General features: G+C 42.1%; 1 protein-coding gene across 1 annotated transcript in view; it reads left to right on the forward strand.

The window, feature by feature from the left end:
- The window catches only part of OPN4 (opsin 4), a 162,712-nt gene that overhangs the window by 96,414 nt on the left and 39,715 nt on the right, over positions 1-26,583 (forward strand). The window contains exons 5-7 of the mRNA XM_033942952.1: positions 1,988-2,121; positions 6,416-6,619; positions 11,880-12,051. Coding sequence (XP_033798843.1) covers positions 1,988-2,121; positions 6,416-6,619; positions 11,880-12,051 — 510 coding nt within the window. The remainder of the gene's footprint in view (positions 1-1,987; positions 2,122-6,415; positions 6,620-11,879; positions 12,052-26,583) is intronic.

The following is a 26,583-nucleotide window of genomic DNA, read 5'->3' on the forward strand; positions in this document are numbered from 1 at the left end:
TGGGTCAGACCAGTGGTCCATCGTGCCCAGCAGTCCGCTCACGCGGCAGCCCTTAGATCAAAGACCAGGGCCCTAACTGAGACTAGCCTTACCTGCATAGGTTCTGGTTCAGCAGGAACTCGTCTGAAATGTTGGCCAGGGTTTTAAGGGCCTACATTTCAGGTTCCTAAGTTTTTGGAGAATTGCACTTAGGGCTCCTTTTACTAAGGTGCGCTAGTGTTTTTAGAGCGTGCTAAAGATTAGCATGCGCTAACCAAAAAAATACTAATGACGGCTTTATGGAGGCATTAGTCTTTAGCGTGTGCGGTAGTGTAGCGTGCACTAAGCACGCGCTAAAACCGCTAGCACACCTTTGTAAAAGGAGCCCTTAGTGGTGCTTAAGTCATGTTCCACCCATAGAAATGCCCACTTGGTGTTAGGCATCGCTAAATGCCAATGCAATAGGTGGCTATCTTTTATAGAATCGAATAGGGGCCTAACACCCAATTAATTTTTTTTTTTTTTTTCAATTATCGAGGCTATTATGGGTATTTTGTCAAATAAGTTACGCACCCTTTAAAGAATCAGCTCCTAAATGCCAAGATGCCCATTATATTCCTAAGGGCATCTTGGCATTTAGTGCATGAAATTGCTTAATGCCTGTTAATGAATTACCCCCTATGCATGTGTTAGATTAGAGCTTAGTGTCCTTTAGTAAAAAGGCCCCAAAGTTTCCAACATGTCTTTATTCTCCCATTCCATTGTGCTCCGGTCCTCAAGAGCCGTATTCCAGTCGGGTTTTCAGGATTTCCCCAATGAATATGCATTGAAAGGAGTGCATGCAAATAGATCTCATGCATATTCATTGAGGAAATCCTGAAAACCCGACTGGAATACGGCTCTCGAGGACCGGAGTTCCCTAACCCTGACATAGACTATGGGCTCCTTTTACTAAGGTGTGCTAGTGGTTTTAGCGCGCGCTACAATACCGTATGCGCTAAATGCTAATGCCTCCACAGAGCATTAATATCTTTCTTTTAGCGCGTGGTTAGCGCGCGCTAAAAACGCTAGCGCACCTTAGTAAAAGAAGCCCAATATTTACCGTACTGTACACAATTTAACAAAACAAAACATTTCAGAAAACCAGCCTTTAGTACTTTTGAACCTAGAAATCTACAAAACATCAGGAAACAAAGAAAGATCAAGACTGTTCTGAACTTCAAGTTCCTTTTTTAAATTATGTTTATTAAAGATATTGATTGTTTTATTGCTAAATTGCTCACTTCATATTCAGTCATACTGTGATTCTTGTACGTCCTTATATATTCATGTGAGGAATAATTTGACTGCCTAGATTGGACATCTAACTGTATAATTTTTGCATTTTGATCATTGAGGGGAAAAGAAATGCAGTAATGAACTTCATGCATTCTATAAAAACAGAGTCTAGAATTTTCTATGAAATCATATACAGTATGTATGAACCTTGCCGAACTGCAAAACATGTACATTTTCTAAGCACCTCGTAGAGTTTTTTACATGGCTGCAGGCTGGTTATTTTTCTTTGTAACTCAAAGCCAGTAGTTTGCGAAACTAAGGGAAAGTTAGTTAACCTGATAAATCTTCATATTTGACTGGGAAATCTAAACTTAACAGCAGTGGAAGATGCCTTTCCCCTCCTACCTGCCTGGTTAGACATGACCTAGATTTAGAAAATCCATAGAGTGCATCAACTTCAATTTCCTGTTTTTCATAGACACTGATTATAGATGTTAGTGGAGTCAAGCAATTATATAGTCCGACCCTATATTGATTTAGTGCTAAATGCAAGTAATACTTTTCACAACAGGACTCGGAGAGGAGACTAGCACAGTGGGAAAAGTCCACAATCTCACTGTGATTTTGTGTGCTTAAGCACTTGTGTGCTTTGTTCACTTGTGCATAAGCAACTTTGAACATTTGTAGCACAATGTTAGTAATATTTCTCATTCTGATTTCCTCAATGTAGAAGCAAGAGCCTCCGGACTCCTGCAAATATGTTCATCATAAATCTTGCTATCAGCGATTTCTTAATGTCCAGTACTCAGGCTCCAGTTTTCTTTGCCACAAGTCTTCACAAACGCTGGATTTTTGGAGAAAAAGGTATGCATTGGAATCTGAGAGACTATTCATTTGCTTTTCTGTTGCATGGCTTGGTTTTTTCAAACACTTTCCAGTTTCAGTACATAGCATCCATTTTTCGACAATGTATGGTCCTAAATATACAGGATTACTGGAGAAGCTGGCACTATTTTCAAAGTTACGGTTAAGTGTATGATCATAGTGGTGTATTAAGACATATTGAGCCAGATTAAGAACATAAAACTAGCTTTACTGGGTCAGACCAATGGTCCATCTAGCCCAGTATCCTGTCCAAGTCTCAAGGATCTCGCAAAACCCCAAATAGTAGCCGAAGTCCATGCCACCGATCCAGGGCAAGTAATGGCTTCTCCCATGTCTGTCTCAACAGCAGACTATGGACTTTTCCTCTAGGAATTTATCCAAACCTTTTTTAAAACCAGCTACATTAACCATTTTTACACATTCTCTGGCAATGCATTTCAGAGCTTAACTATTCTCTGAGTGAAAAAATATTTCCTCCTATTAGTTTTAAAAGTATTACTCTAATTTCATCGAGGGTCCCCAGTTCCTAACAAATCTAAGTCCCTCAACCCAACACCATCATCTCAACCATGCACTGAGACTTCGGAGCTCTGCCTGATTCCATAAATGGTACGTAGGTTAGGTGTCGCTAGGTGTTCTAATCACAGACACCTAGTAACGTCTTAGTTCCATATGCAACTTAATTGGTTTTAATTAAATGACATGGTAATTGACTGTGCCATTAAGGACTGATTTAAAAAAAATTAATGATCAATTTAGGTTACGCACAGAATACTGTGTGGTGCCTAACAATGCCTAAATCGAACCGCACTATGACGCCTACTTAAAAAGTAGGCATGGTTAGGGGTAGAGAATAGGCAAGGTTGACTTAGGTGCCACTAGGCGTCTAAGATAGGCATTGGGAAATTAGGCCATTAGGTAAAATCTGGCCAAATATACCGGCATCTACTTCTAAGATGTCTAAGTCCGCTTAGGTGTTACTAGGTGTGATTCTATAAACAACACCTAGTGACTGATTGACAACCATGTGGAGTGTGCTGTTTATAGAATCAGGACCTAAGTGTTCTCCTATGAACAGCACTCAGAGTGGGGTGCTACTTATAGAACAGCCTTAGTGCCAAGATCTATGCCCAAAATTGAGCACGAGGATTTATACCAACTGGTGAACCTTGGTGTAAATTCCCATGTCTAAATTGGTCATGGATCTATACCACACTGTACAAATCCTAAAAATGCCTCTGACCCACCCATGCCACTTCCAAGGCTATATCACCTTTTTGGATTAGCATGGAAAAATTTGTGTGTGCATTAGAGAATGACACGGGGAAAAAATCTGTCCCCTCACTGCACCGTCCCCGGCCCACCATCCTCTGCACCGCCCCGTCACCGTCACCGCCATCCCTTTCACCGCCCCGTCACCGCCACTGCCATCCCATTCACCGCCCCGTCACCATCCCCACAGCATCCATATAAGCCTCAGTACTGCGAAACACCATGAAGACAGAAGAGAGTCCTGCCACTACTACTACTGCACTGAGAATCTGTTTCAGTGCCTCTGCCCTGTAGTAAAAACAGAACATAAAATAAATCAATTGACTTGTCCTCCCTTGCAATGACGTGTCCCCCATGTTCATCTATAGCTCGAATCAGGTCAATTGTGCACACTAAAAATGCAGGAGGATCTGGAAAGTGAGCGCAGGCAGGCAGTGATACAAAAACAGCAGACACCCGACCGATTGCAGTGTTCCGCCATCTCTCTTCCTCCATCTCACCTTAGATGTAGAGTATGCTGGCTTTCTTTTTCGCCCAGCCGCACGTGCGGGTGCTCATTAGTTCAATATTCTCCTCTGACGCAACCGGAAACAGGAAGTTGTAAGAGAGGAGAAGATTGATCAACTCGAGCAGTCGCGCAAGCGCGGCTTTTTGAACGCGTGCAGCTGGGCGAAAAAGAAAGCCGGCATACTCTACATCAGTGTTTTTCAACCTTTTTACACCCGTGAACCATCAGAAATAAAAGAATTATTTTGTGGACTGGCAAACTACTAGGACTAAAATTTTAAAACCCTGTTTCCGCCCCATCTCCGCAAGCTCGGTCACCTCAGTAACTATAGAAAAATAGACAAATATAGTGCAAAATATAGACAGCAGACATAAATTCTCAAAACTGACACTTTTGATCACTAAATTGAAAATAAAATCATTTTCCTACCTTTGCTGTCTGGTGATTGATTTCATGAGTCTATGGTTGCGTTTCCTTCTGTCTGTGTATCCTTTCTTTCATTTCTTTCTTTCTGCACTCAGGCCCAAGAATTGTCCCTTTCTATTCCCTCCCTCTTTCCTTCCTATGTCCTTAGTGCCCCCGGTGCCTCCTTCCCATGTCCTTAGTGCCCCTTCCTGTCTTTAGTGCCTCCAGTGCCTCCTCCTCATGTCTTTAGTGCCCCTAGTGCCTCCTTCCTATGTCCCTCTCACTGCCTTCTACACTTTGTCCCACCCCCACCCCCGAATCCTGCCTGCCTACCTTTCTCCCTCCCTAGCCAAAGCCAGCCTGCTGCCTCCCTGCCGCTCAAAAAAAAAAAAAAGCCTCCTTCCTTTTCCCCTGCTCTTACCGCCATGCTCATGCTGCAGTGCAGCTACTAAAGCCGACAGGAAGTCTTTCCGACTCAATTCTGAAGTCGGAGAGGACGTTCTGGGCCAGCCAGGCAGCGATTGGCTAGCCCAGATCGTCCTTTCCGACGTCAGAATTGATGTCAGAAAGACTTCCTATCGGCTTTAGTAGCTGCAGCAGTGAGCATGGCGGTAAGAGCAGGGGAAAAGGAAGGAGGCTTTTTATTTTTTCTTCGCGCGGACCGGCAGAAATTCAACCGGCGGTAAGGAGGAGGGAGGGAGATAGCGGGGATCGCGCGATCCTTGATTGCCTCACTGTGGGGACAAGTCCATTCACCGCTCCACGGGGCGGTGAATGGCCTTGTCCCCGTCCCGCAGAGGCCACTATTTTTTCTTCCCCGTTTTGGCGGGTTACCCGCGGCTAGCCGTGGGTAACCCGCCACCGTGTCATTCTCTAGTGTGCATCTTTATAGAGTAGTGACTATACAGATGTATACATAAATTCCAATTATTGCCAATAAGGGACAGTAAGGGAATTTTTTAAGTACCTTCTTACTTCTCATTTATAATCTTAATGTATATTTTCTTCAAACCGCTTAGAACCTAACGGATGTAGCGGTATATAAGAAATAAATTACATTACATTACATAAGCACTAATAATTGATTGTTAACACCCAATTATGGACACCAATTAGTTTGTTAAGTAATTAAATTGCATGCACAATTTGAGAAAGCACCAAAATTTGTGCACACAATTTTTTAATTGTTGTATGTATATATACACGTATATAAACAATATATATACATGTATATATACATATATATACACATATATATACATATATACACACATATATACACGTATATATACAGGTATATATATAAAATTTGGGGGTATGTGTGTAACTTGAAGCCCCACCCCTTGTCTTGCCTATGTTCCACCCCCTTGCATTTGGATACTATAGCATGTTCACATACATTTATAGCACAACGCTCAGGGTGTTTATGTTTGTAAATTATAAGTTTCACTGCACTTACATGTGCAAACAGGCACTTACCAACAAGCATCAAGTTATAAAATTGCCCTCCAGCATCCAAGTACATCTGGCCACTTTTCCAAGTCTATAAGTTCAATAATGACTAATAGACTTTTCCTCCAGCAACTTTCTCTGATTTATTTTATGAGTGCTACCTATTAGCTTCATGGAACATTCCCTAATCCTGGTGGTATTTGAAACAGTAAATAATTGTTCCCTATTTATTCATTCCACCCCTTTCATATATTTCCACTTATATATATATACATACATACATACATAAACACTCATGTACTGATATTTTTTTCTCAAATGTGCATCACCTTCATTCACACTTGCTGAGGTTTCAAACATAGAAACATGAAGGCAGATAAAGTCCAAATTGCCCTTCTACTCTGCCCATCTGCAGTATCCACTATCTCCTCTCCCTAAGAGATCTCACATGCCTGTCTCGCGCTTTCTTGAATTCAGACACAGTCTTTGTAGGGAATAAAAAGCATGTGTAAAGGTCACTTCCAGTCTCTTTGAAACTCAAAAGTGGTGTTTTTTTTCCAAACTAAATGGAGGCAAAATGAAAGGAAGCATCTACTGTGGCCTCTTCTGTAATGTGGTTGCATTCTCTCTTGGCAGGTTGCGAATTGTATGCTTTCTGTGGTGCTCTCTTTGGTATCACATCTATGATTACGTTGATGGTGATTTCTGTGGACAGGTATTTTGTTATCACACGACCACTGGCATCTATCGGAATGATGTCCAAGAAGAGAGCTGTGCTTATCCTTTTAGGAGTTTGGCTGTACGCTTTAGCCTGGAGCCTACCACCCTTCTTTGGCTGGAGTAAGTGAGATGAAATTACAGAAGACAGCTGCCTGTTAGATGCCATGAGCAAAGAGAGATTACAGGCCATTCTCATAGACTGGGAATGACTCGTAAACAGAATTTACGTACCACATTAAAAAATCTCACTGAACAGAGCTGCTGACAGCTTAAGTTAATTAGGCAAAACAAAAGATTAATATGTATTTCATGTACTCTAGATTTCTTTGATGTGGAAGAACATTTTCGATAGAGCGTCTAAGTCTGACTTTGGACTTTTCCCGCAAAAAATCAGGACAGGGAAACATCCATTTTTGAAACCGCTAGACATCCAAATTTTTTTTTTAGATGACTTATTTAGACATCTTTGCCGTCAGGACGTCCAACCTTAGGATGCCTAGCTTTTGGCCATTTTCGAACACAAAAACATCCAAGTTTTAAATGTTCAAACCCCAGTCAATAGGACATAAAGGGTGCCAGGTGTACATCTCATCATTACCCCCTTATAATGTATGGTGAGCCTCCCAAACTGCCACAAAACCTACTATATCCACCCCAATAGCCCTTATGCCTCCATGTGGCAGTATAGTAGGATTTTGGTAAGCTCCCACTTTCCACCATAAATGTAGCGGTTAGAGTGGGATAGGAGCCTGGATCCCCATCTCTGTGATTCACTAAATCATCTACCAGGTTACTCCAGACACCTGCTTGCTGCTGTACAGGGCTTTCCCATACCAGGCATTGGTGTTCTAGAGATAGGTATGTACTATTTCATTCAGATCTTTGGGGTCAGTGACGACTGGGGGAGTGTGGGGGGTCACGACTTAGTCTCTCCAGTGGTTATCTGGTCAGTTTGGGTACCTTTATGGCACTTAGATGCTTTTAAAACAAGTCTAGCTTGGGATATCTAAATTGTGCCTTGGACATCTTGGAAAAGGTTCAATTATCTTTGCAAGATGTCTAAGTGCTAAGCTCACCCATTGCCCGCCCATAACATGCCTCCAGCATGTCCCCTTAAACTTTGGATGCACAGCGACCAAGAAGCTTAGCAAGACATCCAGAAAGTCAGTTTTGAAAATTGGCATGTGACGTTTTGGAGAGAAAAACATCCAAGTGCTGGTTTATGCCATTTTGGAGATGTTTTTGTGTTTTGAAAATGTGCCCCATAGTCACATTGCCCAAAAACATTCTCTACCAGGAATATACATTATAACTGACTATTTCTGCTGTGTTCCAGATCATACAATTATAACATATTTATTTTGCTTATCTTTTATTTATTTTAATCTTATGGCAATGTGTACTTCCCACAGTCTTACCAGGTTAGTTTATTTTTTTATATTTTATATTCCGCATATCCTACATTTCTATGCAGATTACAAATGATTCAAGTACTCAATCATTTTTCCCTAACTGGGCTCCCACTCTAATGTACCTAGAGCAATGGGGATTAAGTGACTTGCCCAGGGTCACAAGGAGTAGTGCAGGATTTGAACCCACAACTTTAGGTTCCGAGGCTGCAGCTCTAACCACTGCACCACACACTCCATGTGTAAGTTTTTTGTTGTTGTTTTCATAAAAGACTCTAATTTCTGCAAGCCCTTTGTAAAATATTTGGGACATTGTGAACATCCATATTTTGAGATAATTTTTCCTACTTAGACAATCTATGCAAAATTAGGCCAAACATCTTGCACATTCAGTTTGGATGAATTTTCAGCCAAGACTCTAATGGGTCAATATTTGTCTGAAAATTTACCTAACGATAAAGGACTACAGTTAACCTGAACTGCAAATCTTTGAAAACTGACCCTCACTTTTTTGAGACCTTTAGCTTAATGGAACGGACCTTTTATTTAAATTTAGTTCACGCCTTTTCACTGGTGAGTTACATTCAAGTACAGTAGGCATTTGTTATCCCCACAGAGCTTATAATCTAAAGATCACATTGATTAACTAAACCATGATAGGTGTTTATTAGAACTTTTAACATGTGCTAGTGGTGTGGTGCTGTTTTAATGTGGCATGTAAACTGTTATTGTGCATAAGAGGGAGTAGATGGTACATGGCTGGGTTCCCATAAGATCACTCCCTAATAGACTGTGTCACTTTAGGGTAGGTGGAGTTACACATGCTGAGTCAGAGGGGCGGGGATCATGCAGGGAGGTGGTTAAATGCTCTGAGGTAGAACAGATCAGATATCCCTCTAGCGAAGAGGTTTCCAGGAAGAGGTCTGTAGTCAAGAAGTCTCTAAGGGGGTGGCAACTGAGGTTACAGTACCTGAGAGGAGTGCAAGGGAAGAGAAGTAGCCAGAGCTAAGTGTTTCCCTGAAGTGGGAAACTGTAAACAGTCCAGTCAGCCTCAAGGAGTTAATGATACAAGGATAGAAAGTTGCCAAGGTAAGAGAGAACCTTGCAGAATATTCCAAAAGTATATGAATTTGGTGTGTGTCCAGAAGGGTCTTGAGATGGCATCAGTTGCCAGAGTGGGCCTGGCTAGGAGTCAGCCCCATGAAAATTATCAACTGGGATTGTGTTGAGAGAGAAAGAAAGAAAAAACTCTACATATAACAATTAAGCCTGTGAAGTAACAGAGCTGACTACAACCCCTTTTGTGTACATAAAGTGCCTCTGACTTTTACCTGTAATCAATGTGTGTGTCTGCTACATTTGTGTGAAGGTCCTGCAGCTAGCCACCAGCCACACTGCCAGAGGGCACTAATTCCTTAAACACCTAGGAAGGAGTTCAACAGATGGTTCAAAAACTTGGGTGCTAAAAAAAATTCAGCACTGTTCTATAAAGAGCATACACCTTACAAAGAATAGCATTTAGGCCCTGATTCTATAAATGGCACCTAACTTCTAGGCCAAAATATATATTTACCAGGGATCAATGGCATAAATTGAACACATGAAAACAAAATGAATACACAAATAATCTTGTGTTCCAAACTCACTCATAGAATGTAATGTGATATCAATCTTATGATGATCATATAATATACGCTCAGAAACACAGAGCCCTTCTAGGGACTTGTCCTTATTGAAGGATTCACCTCCCAATCTCCGCCTATGTGTAAAACCTTTAAGCAAAAAGTGACAATAAATTTTGAATGATGGTCTTCTTAATATTATCTTTAAATTTCTGAATGATGGTCTTCTTAATATTATCTTCTTCCTACAAAATGTCAAAAATCAATTAACTTATCTCAAAGAGTTTAGAAGGTCCCGACGTGGACCACGTTTCGCTCTCTTCTTCAGGAAACCCAATGAAATTCTTATATGTTAATATGCATTTAACTGTCACTGAGCTGATTTCCAAAATCTGACTTTCTGCAGTCTCCTAATGCACCAGGATGGGGTAGTCAGAAATCCAGGACTGTCCCCAAATCTCCAGCCTAGTACTGGGTAACTTGGAATCTCTGGACCTTCTCAAGGTCATGAGGAACACAAGCGAGGTTTGAACTCTGGTTTCCTTGGTTCTCTGTCTAATGCTCTAATCACTAAGGAGGGCATTCCATAAATGGCACTGAGATTTTGGTACTGGAAAAAATTAGCGCAGAACACTCTTATATAAACTGGGGGTTGAAAGCCATTCTAGAATAATGCTTAGAGTCCACTTATGCGCCAAAGATTGGGCACCAATATTTATGCCAGCTGAGGTGTAAATGCATGTGCCCAACTCTGGGCATTTTGGCACAGAAATGGGGCTATTTTACAACCCCGTGTGCAACTTTTAGGAACACTCCTGTACACTAGGGCCCATATGCTCAAAACTCACCATCCCTATAACAATCAATGCTAAACTAGTTTTAACCTGTTTGGCATCTAAGTATTTCAACTATCGATCCCCATAATGGCTAATCGTAGTCTTTTCCATGGTTTGTAGCAGCCTCTGATAATTCAAGTTTCAAGTTTATTTAATCTTTGATATACCATTTATCAAAAACATACCTAAACGGTTTCCAAATATCAGAGTATTGTTAAAATAAAATTAAATAAAAACTTTAAGTAAAAAAGTGGGAGGATGACAAGACAAATAAACTTACTGGGATAAAAAGGAAGGTGGGAGAAGGTAAGAGTTTAAATACAATGTCAAAAATGAAAAGATTTCAAGCTCATCAATATTAAAATGAGCACTCTGATCAATGCCCAGATGATGCACAAAATGTAGCGTCGGTTTTCAATGCTGTGAAATCTCTGACAGGTCTGGAAGAGGTGGTAGTGTTAAAAAAACACTGGGCCAAAAAGAGTCTTAGACCCCTCCCAGTGCATCCTGGGATGCACCGGAAAGGGGAAGGCCTGCCTTTTTGAAGAGGCATACCTGCTGGCATGAGGGAATGGGCATCCCTCCTGCCAATCTTCAATTTAGAGGTATGGGGTGGGGGTGGGGGTTGGTGGTTCACAGGGGAGAGGGGCCCAGCAGGAGGAGGTGGGCATTCCTCTTTTCAATCTTCAGTTTAAAGGAGGGGGTTCACTGGGGGGACCCAGTGGTAGGAAGGAGTGGGCATCCCTCCTGCTGATCTTCAATTTAAAGGTGGGTGCCCCCATTTACAAGCACCGTAGAAACCCACAGGATTTTAATGGCGATTTTAGAGCATTCGGCACTAGGAGATTTAGGTACACAGGATTATAGAAAATGGCATGAGAAAATGAGTACGCAAATTTCAGTTATTGCCAATTAACTGATTGCTAACATCAGTTCATTACAATTAATTGACTCGTAAGGTCAGCACCACAGATAGAATCTAGAGGTAAGTTATTCCTCCCTTTAGAATAGGGGTATCAAAGTCCCTCCTCAAGGGCTGCAATCCAGTCGGATTTTCAGGATTTCTCCAATGAAAATGCGTGAGATCTATTTGCATGCACTGCTTTCATTGTATGCTAATAGATCTCATGCATATTCATTGGGGAAATCCTGAAAACCCGACTGGATTGCGGCCCTCGAGGAGGGACTTTGACACTCCTGCTTTAGAGTAAGGCAGAGCCTCCACTGTGAGAAATCTATCTACTCCTTCCCTACAGTTTTCTTCTCATGCATGGTGAATGGGTACCAGAAATGCCATGCTGGTTCTCCACTCAGCTGCCTTGCTTTTAACCCTCCAGTCTCTCATCCCCATTGTTGTCATAGCAAGCCTACTAATAAACATGCTTTCTATTTTCTGTCTGATTTTATTTCTCTCTCTCAAACTTCAAATGTTGTAGACTAGACTGATGGGCCAATTCTTTTCAATGCGAAGTTATAGCTTATTCATCTCTCTTTTATTTATTCCTATTTCTAGGTGCTTATGTTCCTGAAGGACTGTTGACTTCATGTACCTGGGATTATATGACATTTACACCTTCAGTCCGTGCCTATACTATGCTACTGTTCTGCTTTGTCTTCTTTATTCCTTTGTCTGCTATCATATATTGCTACTTTTTCATCTTCAAAGCTATCAAGACCACCAACAAGTGAGTCATCAGTTTATATCTCCTTTCCTGGCTAGCGGTAAAGTAAGAAAACATTTATAAGGGCTGGAGGAAGATTTATCTAAAAGGAATCCACATTTTTATTCTCGTTCCTAAATATACAATCACTTATGAGGTGCTGCTGAAAGTACATATAACTAAGAGGGACATCCAAATTGGATGTTTCCAGCTGAATGTCCAAATGAAACAAAAATGGCCATTTTCAATGGCAAACTGCTGGACATCCAAATATATATATTTTTCAAAAATTGTCTACTTAGATATCTTGACCACCAGGACGTCTAACTTTATACCTCAGTTTTGATCAGAAAAACATCTATGTTGAAAACATCCTAATCCTTACCATTTGGATGTAGATGGGGCCATCGAGATATCTACATGGAATGGCCATGTAGACATCTCGACAGAGCAATGGGACACCATAGAGGGCACTGCTGTGAACATTACATAAAGGGTGCCAGCTGTATATCTCACAATAACCCCCTTATAATTTAGGGCAAGCCCCCAAACCCACCCCTACCCAAAAACCTACTATACCATCCTGTGTACCACCCCAATAGCACTTATGGCTGCAGGTTGCACCTATATGGTAGTAGAATAGAGTTTGGATGGGCTCACATGTACCATAAATGTAGTGGTTAGAGTGGCTTATGGGCCTGGGTCCTCCTCTCAATGGTTCTGTAGCCCACCCATCTGTCTACTTATGACACCTGTGTGATGCTGTACTAAGATTTCCCATACCAGATGCTGCTGTTCCAGAGACAAGTTTGTATTGTTTTATTCAGAATTTTTGGGGATTGAGATGTAGTCAGTGACCACTGGGGGAGTGGAGGGGGGAGGGTCATTACTTAATCCCTCCAGTGGTCATCTAGTCAGTTGGGTACTTTTTGGCACTTAGATACTTCCAAAATAAGTCAAGTTTGTCCATTCAGGAAAAGGGTTTTGATTATCGGCACTTGAACGTCCTGGAGATTAGGATGTCCAAGTGCAGACCTAGGAAGTTTTTTGGGATGTTTTAGTTTTTTAAAATTATGAACACCTTAATGTGCAAAGTGCATATTTTTGGAAAGAAATGAATTTGCAGTTAAATACAGTACACATTTTTAGATGAGGAAACAAAAGATTATGACAAAAATAGAAAGATTGCTAAATATTAAGGAAAAAAAACCAAGGTGTCAGTTTCAAAAGACAAAGCTAACCATCCTTGAGCATTAGCTAATTAAAACACTGCTTTTAAAAACCTTCTCTTTTCCTTCTTTAGAGGATAAATTTACCTCCTAAATTCATAAAACAGCTAAATTTAGCCTGGCGAAAAAGGCAGTTGCACACACTTTACCAAGATGAACACAAGAATCAGGCCAGTAAAAGCTGAAGCCTCAGACAAGTGATTTAAATGGGCAGAACCCATTTCTGGCCATTTATTTTTAATATCTACCCCTAAGATTTTACAATGAGGAGTCAGAGTTAATTTTTATAAGGGAACACCTATTTTAAGAGGGCAAATAGATGTCTACTCAAAGTGTTTTTTTTTTTTAAAGATACTGTGAACCAAGATGGCGTCAGGGTGAAACGTGTTGGAAGAGGCTCCTGCACTTTCCGCATTTTCTCTTTTCAGCTAAATCTTTGCTTACCTGCTTTTTAACAAAGTTTGGTTTCCTGCAATGCTAAAATGCAGGGGGAAACAGAGGAGTGATCTCCCTGCCTCCTCTGCTTCTTCGGTAACACACCAGACAGCTATTACTAACTATGCTGTCCCTTTTGGAATGGGTGGATCTGCGCTCTGAGATGGACAACAATTTATTGCTGAGCCCGATTGGACCTGTTATGCCTCCCCGTCCCAGGTTGATGTCAGGGATTCCAGTGGCTCAGCAGGAAGCGTCGGAGTGTGTTTCTCTGTCAGAGCCACGGGTTTTACTTTTAACCCCAGAGGCAATTCGATCTCTGCCAAGTTACCATCAAGTGGCAGCGGAAGGAGGAGGCATTCGGGGAGCAACGAGTAAAGAAAATGGAGCATTATTATCATCTGTTCAAAGTCAGACAACTCTAACTCCTCCAATTCAGCCTCTGAGACCCCTGATTAAGCTGGTTGTAATGGAAATGGAGGCGTTGTGGGAAGCCATGGAGAGCCTTCACCAGGTATGCTCCCAGTTTATTACTTCAACACAAAAAACTTTAACTCAAATTAAAAATTGTGAGGAAAAAATTCAATTTCAGTCTAGTAGAATGGATCAAGTAGAGAATTCGGTCTCAGAATTAAAAGTTTCCTCTAATCTTCAAATGAAAGATATAAATCTATTAATTAGGAAAATTGAAAATCAAGAAAATCCTAATAGGAATTTGAATTTTCCTGTTTCCAGAATATAATCTCCTGGAGAGCTTTTCCACTCTTTTTTGATATCGGTTTTGAAATTTTCTTTTTTTTTAACTTGAAAATCTTTATTAGAATTTTGATGATATACAAGCAAAATTGTGGATATCAAAGCACAATCAAAACTTCACAGTGTGCAGCAAAACAAAAGAACACCATAAACAGGAATCACAAAAAAGCAATAACAAAATACCATACTAAAAAGAGATATCCCCTGCATTGAAACTCAAATACCCCCATCCCACATCAAGAAAATGAAACAGCCAAGGTGGACAACTCCCTGTTGTTCCTTCAGGTAGTTATCCCCACACCAACAATCCCCCCGAATCCTCTACAACCCCAGTAAACTTAAACCAAAGTATCAATCTTGTCCATAATAACAGTCCAATTTTAATAGATGAAAAATAGTGCCCATGCCGTTTGGCAATGGAAAGTTCCATAGTACACATATGATGAAATTTCAGAGACCATTCCAAGATAGCTGGTGCCTCAGATCTCTTCCAATGACTAGCAATTAAACATTTAGCCGCTGCCAGACCCCAACGGTGGAGTTTAGTTTGCCAAGCATGTTCACACACATTATGTAAGCCCAATAAACATTCCTTAGGTACCAACGGGAGCACAAATTGTAACAATTGTGATAAACAACCTACAACACGTTTCCAAAAAATCTGCAAAGGAAGACAATCCCACCAAACATGAAGAAACGTTCCCAAAGCCCCCCCACACCTCCAGCACATTGCAGAAGACCCAGGATACATTTTATGCAACCTAGCTGGTGTATAATACCACCTGGTAAACACCTTGTAGGCATTCTCCTGTATAAGAACACAAGAGGAGGCCTTACCCACCTCAATGCAAAGTTGAGTCCATTCCCTCTCCGAAAAGGAACATCCCAAATTTCATTCCCATATGTCTTTATATTTAGGATGAAAGGAAAATGAGCCCCGAAAGTATTGATAGAGAACTGAAATGGGCTTAGGCAAACTTCGAAGCATAAGCCACAGATGCTCTAAGGGAGCTAAAGATTTAATCGATCCCCCTGTCCAGCCCTGCGAATGAATAAAATGTCGGGTTTGGGAGTAAGCCAGATAATCTCCCTGAGGTAAAGCATTACTCGTCTGAAAGGCCTCAAAGGATACCAAGATCCCCTTATGAAGAACATCACGAAATGTTTGAAGTCCTAGACACCCCCAGCGCAAAAAGACCGAGTTCTCCCTACCCACCGGAAATAAGGGTTCATCACACAACGCCCCCAAAAGGGAAGGTACCATCCCAGCTCCCCATCTCCTCCTCGTCTCACACCATAATCGCAATAGGTGCTTCAGAATAGGATTACTCAAGGTCCCTAAAACCACCCTCTCTGATAAAGAAGACCAAAGTAAAAATCATAAAACCCGGGTACCCACCAGTTGTTGCTCTAGTTGGACTACACTCTTTTTCTCAGCAATATCCCAATCCAACAATAGTCGCAACTGCGCCGCCCGATAATGCCAAAACAAGTTAGGAAGCGCTCGCCCCCCCAGAATCGCGAGGCAACCACATACACTGTCAGGAAATCTGAGGCGATTTCCCCTTCCAAATAAACTTGAAGAATAAAGCATGAAGTTCTTTCAGCACTAAAGAAGGGACTGGTATAGGTAATGTTTGAAAAAGAAACAATAAACGGGGCAGAATATTCATTTTAGTTACTGCAATCCGCCCCCACCAAGACAGCCACAACCCAGACCACCGCTGCAAATCTCCCCTAACCTGCCGAACTATGGGAGTATAATTCAAGGCATAAAGCTGAGAAAGGTCCTTAGAAATATAAATACCCAGATATTTAATCGCCCTAGAAGCCCAACGAAACGGAATCCCCCGATAAACCCCGAACATCATCTGCAGTCAAAGTGATTCCCAACAGCTCAGATTTATCCTTATTAACAGTAAAACCGGACACCAATCCATATTCTTCAAAAATGTCTAACAAGATAGGAAGGGACAATTTAGGATCCCGCACATACAACAAAACATCGTCGGCAAACAATGCAAGTCGGTGTTCCTGATCACCAATCCAAACTCCTCTCAAATCCGGATGCTCCCTTATGCAAATAGCCAATGGCTCGATAGACAGCGCAAACAGGAGTGGGGAGAGAGGGCAGCCCTGTCGTGTGCCCCGTTCAATCGAAAAAAAGTCCGTATAACCCCCATTTACTCTAATAGTCGCCCTCGGAGACCGATAAAACGCCCGCACCCAGGCCAAAAAGAAAGCACCACACCCCATCCGCTCCATGACCTGCCATAAAAAGTCCCAGCCCACCTGATCGAAAGCTTTCTCCGCATCAACTGCTAAAAGAGCTACTTTATCCAAAGTCTGCTGCACCGCCCAAATAAGATGTAAAGTTCTTCTAATGTTGTCACTAACTTGCCGCCGCTGAATAAACTCTGACTGCTCCATATGAATCAAGGTAGGCCAGCACTTCCCCAACCGGAGGGCCAAGACCTATGCCAAAATTTTTGCATCTGTGTTCAAAAGTGAAATGGGCCGATATGCACCACAGCTAGAAGGGTCCCTCCCCGGCTTAAGCAATATGGAAATACCCGCTTCTCCCATCGAAGGTGGTAGCATATTACCTCCCCGCACCCCATTAATAACCCGTACCAATAAAGGAGCTAGATCATCCCGATACTGTTTGTAAAAACTGTTGGTGTACCCGTCCAAACCCGGGGACTTTCCCAATTTCAATTGGGCGATAACTCCTATAACTTCCCCCAAAAAAAACAGGACCATTAAGATATTCCATATCAGAGTCCCCCAGTTGCGGTAGAGTCACCTGATTCAAATATGCCGTGATAGACTCCGGATGTACCCCCTCCACCTTCCCATATAATTTGGTGTAAAAGGAAAGAAAAACCCTTTTAATAGCCCCATCAGTACACTGAGTATTCCCCTCTACATCCCTGAGTCGTGTAATAGTGGCTCGAGCCTGTTTCAATTTGATATACCGAGCCAGGCGCGAGCCAGCTTTATTACTATATTCGTACACAGTTTGACGCAATCGTAGTCTATAAAAATCAATCTCCTCCATCTGCAGAAGAGAAAGCTCATGACGCACTTTCAGAAGCCGTGCAAACACCTCTGGGTCATGAGAACTCTGGTGCTGCCTCCCCAGGGAAATCAAACTCTCCCTAAGTAATACAACCCTGCGCTCTCGCGTCCGCTTGAGGCGAGCCCCCCATTTAATAAAGACCCCTCGAATTACAGCTTTAAGAGCATCCCACAAAATGGAATCACTAACCGTGCTATTATCATTGTAGTGCAGATAGTTAGCAATAGCCTCCCCCACCTCGCTGGCCACCTTCGTATGCTTTAACAATGATTCATTAAGCCTCCAAAAGGTACGGTGGTTCCCCACATCCCAATAGCCTTCACAAGCTACCCAAACAGGTGCATGATCAGAGATATGTATAGCTTCAATTTCGGCTCCCACTGATTACGATGAGTCCAAATACTATCAATCCGAGCATAGGAGCGATGAGCAGAAGAGTAATGGGTATACGACCTCTGAGAAGGGTGGAGCAAGCGCCAACAGTCAATCAAGCCCAGGGAGGACATCAAAGCAAGAAAGGCCTTACGAGAGGCTCGGGAAGAAGGCCGAAGTCCTCCCTGAGAGTGATCAAGCAGTACATCAGGAGTGAGATTAAAATCCCCCCCAGATATACTGATCCCACCACAAAATTTACCAAATCTTCCTTAAGAGAGGCATAAAAGACTGCCTGACCCTCATTAGGACCATAAATATTAATCACAGTGATGAGACGGCCCTGCAATGTGCCCTGCAGCGCTAGGCATCTCGCCCCGAAATCTCTATATACCTTCTGAACTGTGAAACCCAAACCCTTTCTGATAAGAATTGCCAGCCCTCCCACTTTTTTAGCGGACATTGCACTTTGATGAGTCCAGATATGCTCAAAATGACTCCCACATGTCTGGGCCGCAAGTGGGTCTCTTGAAGCATACAAATATCCCACTGTAAGCGATTCAATTCACGATACACTATACTGCGTTTACCTGGACTGTTCAAGCCATTTACATTCCATGATCCAATAGTAAGAAGTTTACGTACACTCCCCCCCTGAACCCCACCCACCCCCTCCCCTGCCAGAAGCTGACCCCCCTCAACGAAGGACCAGCCAGTCCATAGAAAGTGAAAGTTACCCCAGGTGACTAGCCCAAGCTGCTCCCCTGAACTCTAAAACAAAACCAAGAACTACAGCAGGACAAGCAGCAAAAGAAGCTAGAAAGAAACAGCAAAAAATGCAAAGTCCAATACAAAGAGTAAGACCGGAGACATCACACCACTCAGTGAGGCTCCCAGTCCAGACAGTTCAAAAATTCAGCAGAAAAGTATGGTCTGAACATCAGGTTCCCATTTTGGCCGTACGCTTTCCAGAGCGCAAAACTGTAGACCAAACTCCATTCAATCCCGATGTACTTGCTGATTCCGGCACAGGCACAGGCTCAGGAATGTTCACGCAGCCCAGCTCTTTCATAGCAGACCAGGCTTCCATTACTGTAGTCACTCTCCGAGACCTCCCATTGACTGTAAGCCATACTCCAAAGGGGAAAAGCCAGCGATACTTGTGGCCCCCATCCCGCAACGCTTGGGTGACCTCCTTAAATGCCCTGCGCTTCTGTAGTGTGGACCAGGCCAAATCTTGGTATACTCCCACCTCCAGCTCTTTCCAATGGAAACGGGGATGGCGCCTTGCCATCTGCAAAACCCGCTCTTTAAGGGCATAATCTGCAAAACAGGCAATAATGTCCTTAAATCCAGGACCTCTCATTGGACCCAAGCTCCGGTGTGCCCTCTGTAGCTGAATCTCGCCAGGTACCTCAGCACCATCCACACCAAGTAGGCTACGACAAAACTCTCGCACCACACTCTTGCAGTCACGATACACCTCCCCCTCCGGAATTCCTTTGAATCACAGGTTACAGCGGCGCGATCTATTCTCAAGATCTTCCACCTGCGCCTGTAAATCCTGCAGCTCGGAGGAGAGGCGAGCCGTTGATTCCTTGACCCTCGATACCGATGTAGAAAGCTCTTCCATGTGGTCCTCAGAAGCCGATACTCGGGCTCCCAGCTCTCCCATATCTGCACGAAGTTCTGCCAAAGCAGCTTTCACATCCACTCTCACTTCTACCATTTCTTCCTTTAGCTCCTGAAACCACATTTGAAATGATTTATGCGCTGCCTCACCAAGCTCCACCGGAAGCACCTCAGTCCCAGCCTCGGCCGACTCCGCTGGCATCGAGGGCCCTGCAGCCATTTTGAGCAAGTCTCCTGCACGCCCCTGTGCTTCGCTCGCCGATTTCTCTCCTCCATCGCCAAAATATTTAAACTTGTCCAGTTTTTTCCATGTCGCCATTTCCACGGCAACTAAAGAACAATCTTGGTAACGAAATTAGCACAGCGCTGGAAGCTTAAAAGCCATTTTTTCACCACTGCCCCTACAGAGCTCACAAATAAAGCAGCCATACGCTAGGATGACGTCACTTCCTCTTCCGGTTTTGAAATTTTCTGAGACTAAAATGCCTCTGCTACAGAAATTGTACTATCTTAATTTACTGAAAGAAGATAAAGATAAGTCATGTACACATCCCAGAGACTTGGATATTACCGGATGTTGGAATCCGCACAGATTGAAATCTCAGCGAGAGCTACTCTGCTTGAGACCTATGTCTTTATGCAAGACAAAGAAGCTGTTCTTCGTCTTTTTTACAGAACTGAGAATGTTGAATTATATGACCACAAGATTACTGTCTTTCCTGATGTTTCAAAGTAGATGCAGGCTAGGCAGAAGAAATTTTTGATGTATCGTCAATTAGTTCTCAGTCTGGGAGCAGCCTATCAACTTTGATTTCCTTGCAAATGTTGTATCAGGCAAATAAATACATCTTCTATGAACCAGATCAATTGCAATTTTTCTTGGAAGGCAAGGCTACCATAAGGGTTCCAGACCCCTCTGTGACTTCTGCTACCCAGGCCTAAATGTAAAAAACCGTAAGAACTCTGTATTTCATTAGGTCATGTGTAGATATGAGTTTGAAAAGTATGGTTTCTTAAATTCAACTTTCCATGATTGGGTATGGTTTTTTCCCTCTCTAAATGTGGACCATGTTCATGGTACTATTAATAGATGTAAATGTTCTCACCATTTTCTTTTAAGATGTATATTTAATTTCCTTTGTCAAAGTATTTTGTTCTTTAATATGAAAATGAATGAATGAATAAATAAATAAATAAAAGGTACTGTGAAAGAGTACGGGGCTATCTTCCATTAATGCTACAATTCCACCTCCATACAGCATGGGCTGCTAGTTCAAGGCTGAGTGAACTATATGTCCCAGACCTGTCCCAGACCACACTGAGCTTTATAGCTCATTGCTGAGCTTTTTTAACAGTGTAACCCTGCTGAATCAGGGGGCGGGGTTCATCAGGGAGGTGTTTATCTGCCACAGAGGAGAACCATTAGGGGAGGTTCCAGAGTGAGAGGATCCCGAAGGAGAGAAACCTTCCCTAGCCTTGGCTGCATTCAAGCCCTGGGAAGGACTGGAGTAAGAAAGCTAGCTGAGAACCCATCCAAGAAAACACTAGAGGGGTGAGCCTCTAATCCAAGACCTCTGTAAACTGAACCTGCATATTTAAAACAGTCTTATGTTTGGGGGTGTGGCAGCTGAGCTGAAGCAATTTGAGATTATCATTGGAGAAAAGGAGTTTCTTTCTCCTAAATGTCCAGACTCTCCTAAAGAGTTTGAATCACATTGGGAAAGTACCAGTTTACCATTTTAGCTAAACTAGCTCCTAAACAAAAAAACCATTTTACAAGGAAATGTTCTTGTAAATCTAAACAATGGTTTGATGATGACCTCTTCACCTTAAAATGTAAAGTAAGGAAATTGGAACAAGTTTGGTTAAAATCAGGGAATCAAAATAACCGTGTCCTTTGGAGGAAAGAGGTTCATTCCTATAAACAACTAATTAAAGCAAAACATAAGAACATAAGAAGTTGCCTCCACTGGGTCAGACCAGAGGTCCATCGCGCTCAGCGGTCCACTCCCACGGCGGCCCATCAGGTCTATGACCTGTGAAGTTGTTCCTGACCATTTATATAACCTACCTCTGCTTCTATCTGTACCCCTCAATCCCCTTATCCTTCAGGAACTTATCCAAACCTTCCTTGAACCCCTGTACTGTGCTCTGGCCTATCACAACCTCCGGAAGCGCGTTCCATGTGTCCACCACTCTCTGGGTAAAAAAGAACTTCCTAGCATTTGTCCTAAACCTGTCCCCTTTCAATTTCTCCGAGTGACCCCTAGTACTTGTGATTCCCCACAGTCTGAAGAATCTGTCCCTGTCTACCTTCTCTATGCCCTTCAGGATTTTGAAAGTTTCTATTATGTCTCCTCTAAGTCTCCTCTTTTCTAGGGAGAAAAGCCCCAGCATTTTCAACCTGTCAGCGTATGAAAAGTTTTCCATACCTTTTATCAATTTAGTCGCTCTTCTCTGGACCCCCTCAAGTACTGCCATGTTCTTCTTGAGGTACGGTGACCAGTACTGGACACAGTACTCCAGGTGCGGGCGCACCATTGCACGATACAGCGGCATGATGACTTCCTTCGTCCTGGTTGTGATACCCTTTTTAATAATACCCAACATTCTGTTTGCTTTCTTTGCTGCTATCGCACACTGTGACGATGCTTTTAATGTTGTGTCCACCATCACCCCCAGGTCTCTTTCAAGGTTGCTCACCCCTAACAATGATCCCCCCCATTTTGTAGCTGAACATTGGGTTCTTTTTCCCTACATGCATGACCTTGCATTTCTCAATGTTAAAGCTCATTTGCCACTTTTTTGCCCACTCTTCCAGTCTCGTTAGGTCCCTTTGTAGGTCTTCGCCGTCTTCCGTGGTTCTAACCCTGCCACAGAGTTTGGTGTCATCAGCAAATTTAATAATCTCACATTTTGTCCCCGTCTCCAGGTCATTAATAAATATATTGAACAGGAGCGGTCCCAGCACCGATCCTTGTGGAACTCCGCTCGTGACCCATTGCCAGTCTGAGTAATGTCCCTTTATTCTAACCCTCTGTTTCCTGCCTGCCAGCCAGTGTTTGATCCATCGGTGGACATCCCCTTGCACCCCGTGGTTCCACAGCTCTTGAGTAGTCGTTCGTGAGGTACCTTGTCAAAGGCTTTTTGGAAGTCAAGGTAAATGATGTCTATGGATTCCCCTTTATCCATCTGGCTGTTTATTCCCTCAAAGAAATACAGTAGGTACGTGAGGCACGACCTTCCCTTGCAGAAGCCGTGCTGGCTCGCCTTCAGTTGTCCATTGTTTTCTATGTGTTTGCAGATTGTGTCCTTAACCAGTGCTTCCATCATCTTTCCAGGGACCGAGGTCAAACTCACCGGCCTGTAGTTTCCCGGGTCACCTCTTGATCCCTTCTTAAAGATGGGTGTGACATTTGCTATTTTCCAGTCCTCTGGGATCACCCCAGTTTTTAAGAATAGGTTACATATTTGGCGAAGTGTTTCCGCTATTTCATTTCTCAGTTCTTTTAGTACCCTTGGGTGGATGCCGTCTGGACCAGGTGATTTGTCACTCTTCAGTCTGTCCACCTGTCGGAGGACATCCTCTCGGCTTACCTCTAGTTGGACCAGCTTTTAATCATGGTCTCCGCTTATGATCTCCTCGTGTTCTGGGATATTAGATGTGTCCTCTCTCGTGAAGACTGACGAGAAGAACTTGTTTAACCTGTCAGCTATCTCTTTTTCCTCCTTTACCACTCCCTTCCTGTCTCCGTCGTCCAATGGTCCCACTTCCTCCCTGGCTGGTTGCTTCCCCTTCACATACCTGAAGAATGGTTTAAAGTTTCTTGCTTCCCCCGCCAGTCTCTCCTCGTATTCTCTTTTTGCTCTCCTAACCACTCGGTGACAGTCTTTTTGTTGCCTTTTGTGCTCCTTCTGGTTGTCCTTTGTTGGGTCCTTTTTCCATTTTCTGAAAAATGCTTTCTTGTCCCTTATTGCCTTTTTCACTGCATTTGTTATCCACGCCGGGTTTTTTGCTCAATTTTTTTTGCACCCTTTCCTAAACCTGGGGACGTACAGGTTTTGTGCTTCGTGCACCGTGCCCTTGAGTAGGGCCCAGGTTTCCTCAACGGTCAACATCTTCCCTGAGCTGTTGCTAAGCTTCTTTCCCACCATTTTCCTCGTGGCCTCGTAGTTTCCTTTTCTGAAATTGAGTGCTGTCGTTGTGGTTCTTTTCACCTTGGATGTTCCTGTTTTTAGCTTGCACTGGATCATGTTGTGATCACTGGTTCCTAGTGGTGCTAGTACTACCACCTCCTTTGCAGGTCCCTCTAGATATTCTACTCTTTGAAAATCAGTATAACTGGTACTAATACTAAAGAACTCTTTAAAATTGTTACTAACATTTTTTAAATTAATTCCCTCTCACAATCAGCTCAAGTAAGTCCCACAAATTCTGCAGAGCTAGCAAATTATTTTAGTAAAAAAATTGACAATCTACGTTCATCTTGCTCATTGGTTGTAAGTAAGAAACAGGACCTTCTACCTTCGCTAACTGACTCTTGTTATGTCTACCTAGAGTGGGGTACTTTTGCTAATCCTGAATGGGATGATTTTAGGAAATTTGTGAAATCATATTGTTGATTACATCTGTGCCCCCAGGCAGTGATGAAACTAGCGCCTTTACAGTTTCAATTAGACCTGTTTATCTGGATAACTTATCTGCTCGATAGTGGCACTGTTCCTCCATCTGGAGGTCATATCATTGTAACTCCAATTCCCAAGGATCCCAAGGGATCTGTATCTTTGGTGGCCCATTTTGTCAATCCCATTCTTTATAAACATTATGGAAGGTTTAGTAAATAACCAATTGTTGAATTATTTGGAACACTTCTCCATTTTGTATAGATCACAGTCAGGATTTAGACCATCATATAGTACAGAGACAGTTCTGGCTTCACTAGTGGATAATTTATTTAATCTTTTCAGTAAGGGTGTTAGTGCTCTGATTTTTCAGCTGGACTTAAGCAGTGCGTTCGACCTTGTGGATTATAATAAACTATTAGAATGTCTGGATGCTATAGGTATACACAGCCAGGTTTTGAAATGGTTTGAAGACTTTCTTAAATCTAGAACTTACCAAGTAAAGCTCAATAATGAGTTTTCAAAAAACTAGAGTCTCCTTTGTCTCCATTGCTTTTTAACATCTATTTGGCTTCTTTAGGCAATAGATTATCTCAGTTCAAAATCAAACTATTTAGCTATGCAGACGACATCACTGTCTTAATTCCTGTACATACTTCTTTTTCTCAAATCAATCAAACTGTTATTGAGATTCTACAGATAATTGAATTTTGGATGTCGGAATTTAAATTGAAAATGAATAAGAAAAAAACAAATTTTTCTTTGCATCACCAAATTTAAATGAAGATGTTATATCAATTGTTTTAAATAATAAAGTCTATAGCATCCAGCCAACCATAAAGATACTTGGTGTAATTCTAGATCGTACCCTTACCATGAAAAATTAGGTTGACTCGTTGGTTCGAAAGGGTTTCTAAACTGTATGGAAACTATGAACTATTAGAGCATATTTTGATATTAACTCCTTTCGACTGTTGGTTCAATCATTGATCCTTAGTCAGTTAGATTATTGTAACATTGTTCATCTTGCTGCTACTCAAAAAAATCTTCAAAGACTGTGCATAATTCAGAATGCACAGTCAGACTGATTTTTAATTGAAAAAAGTATGACCATGTTACTGATTTCTATTGCCGATTGCACTGGCTTCCAGTTGATGCCCGGGTTAAATTTAAATTTGGCTGTATTTGCTTTAAGGAACTAACAGGTTTAATTCCAGAGTATCTTATGGAATCTTTCATTATTACAAATTCTAAACATTCTAGAAAATCTCATTCATTATTTTAATTTCCTTCTGTAAAGGGATGTAAATATAAGAAATTTCAGGAATGATTGCTGTCTTTTCAGGCAGCCTTATAGACTAGGGATCTGACTCACATATTCACATTCTCACATACTCACATTCACATTCAAATTCGTATCAATTTTGACGTGCCTTAAAGACGCATCTTTTTAGGGAATCTTTCAGAAGTTAGATATTGGATGTTTATTCATTTACTAGTCTCTGTGAACTGCATAGAACTTAATGGTATTTGCAGTATACAAGTGAGTTTTTATGTTTTTTTATGTTTAACAAGTGAAGCAGGAACCAGACTTAAGGTGTTTTAAACCTAAGAGAACTTGGAAACTTGACGAAAAGCTGAAGTTGCCGGACTGAATATGATATGACTAACTGCCTAAAGTGTACAGGCAGCTGCCCTAGACAGGAGATATAAATGTTAAAAGTATATCTTTGCCTTTCCTGAGCCTATGAGGGAATAGGCTCAGGTAGATGTCTCAATAAAACATTTTGTTGCGCCTTCTAAAGTGGTTTATGTGTGCTGATTGGGTGAATGTGCAGGGTTCCTGGAAAACCTGGCCAGGAATCTCTCACAGGTGCATAGACACTTAGGCCCAGATTCTAAAAACGCACCTGAAGTTAGGCATCTAGATCGGCACGCTTGTGATCTAGACGCTTAACCATCTTTGGAACTTTGGTATGTTCAAATATATAAATAAAATAAGTAACAATTATTCAATTAGACTTAATCAGCAGCGTTAATTGAAAAGCGCCATTATCTGGTAGGTGCCTAACTCAGTAGGCGCCACTTCAAGGTAGGTATCTACTCTAAGGCTCCTACCAGAATATAGGCATGGTTAGGGGTAGATTGTGGGTGGATTTTGGGCATGGTTTGACTTAGATGCACTCATTTAGGCCAAGAAAACTCTGGTATAAATGGGGTGCACCTAAGGTCTTAATGTCAACCAGCACCTAAATGCTAGGGATGACAAAATATTGTTTGCCGATAATAGAGCACACTCTTAAAAAAAAAAAATTGGTATAAGAAGATATGAAAATTTTCAGGCTGTCCATAAACAATGCATGGAAATTGTGATTACACTCAGAGGCTGACTGAATTTTGGTTTCAGTTTAGGATTTGGTAAGATTG

Source organism: Geotrypetes seraphini, chromosome 4 (genome assembly GCF_902459505.1).
Source record: "Geotrypetes seraphini chromosome 4, aGeoSer1.1, whole genome shotgun sequence".
NCBI lineage: Eukaryota > Metazoa > Chordata > Amphibia > Gymnophiona > Dermophiidae > Geotrypetes > Geotrypetes seraphini.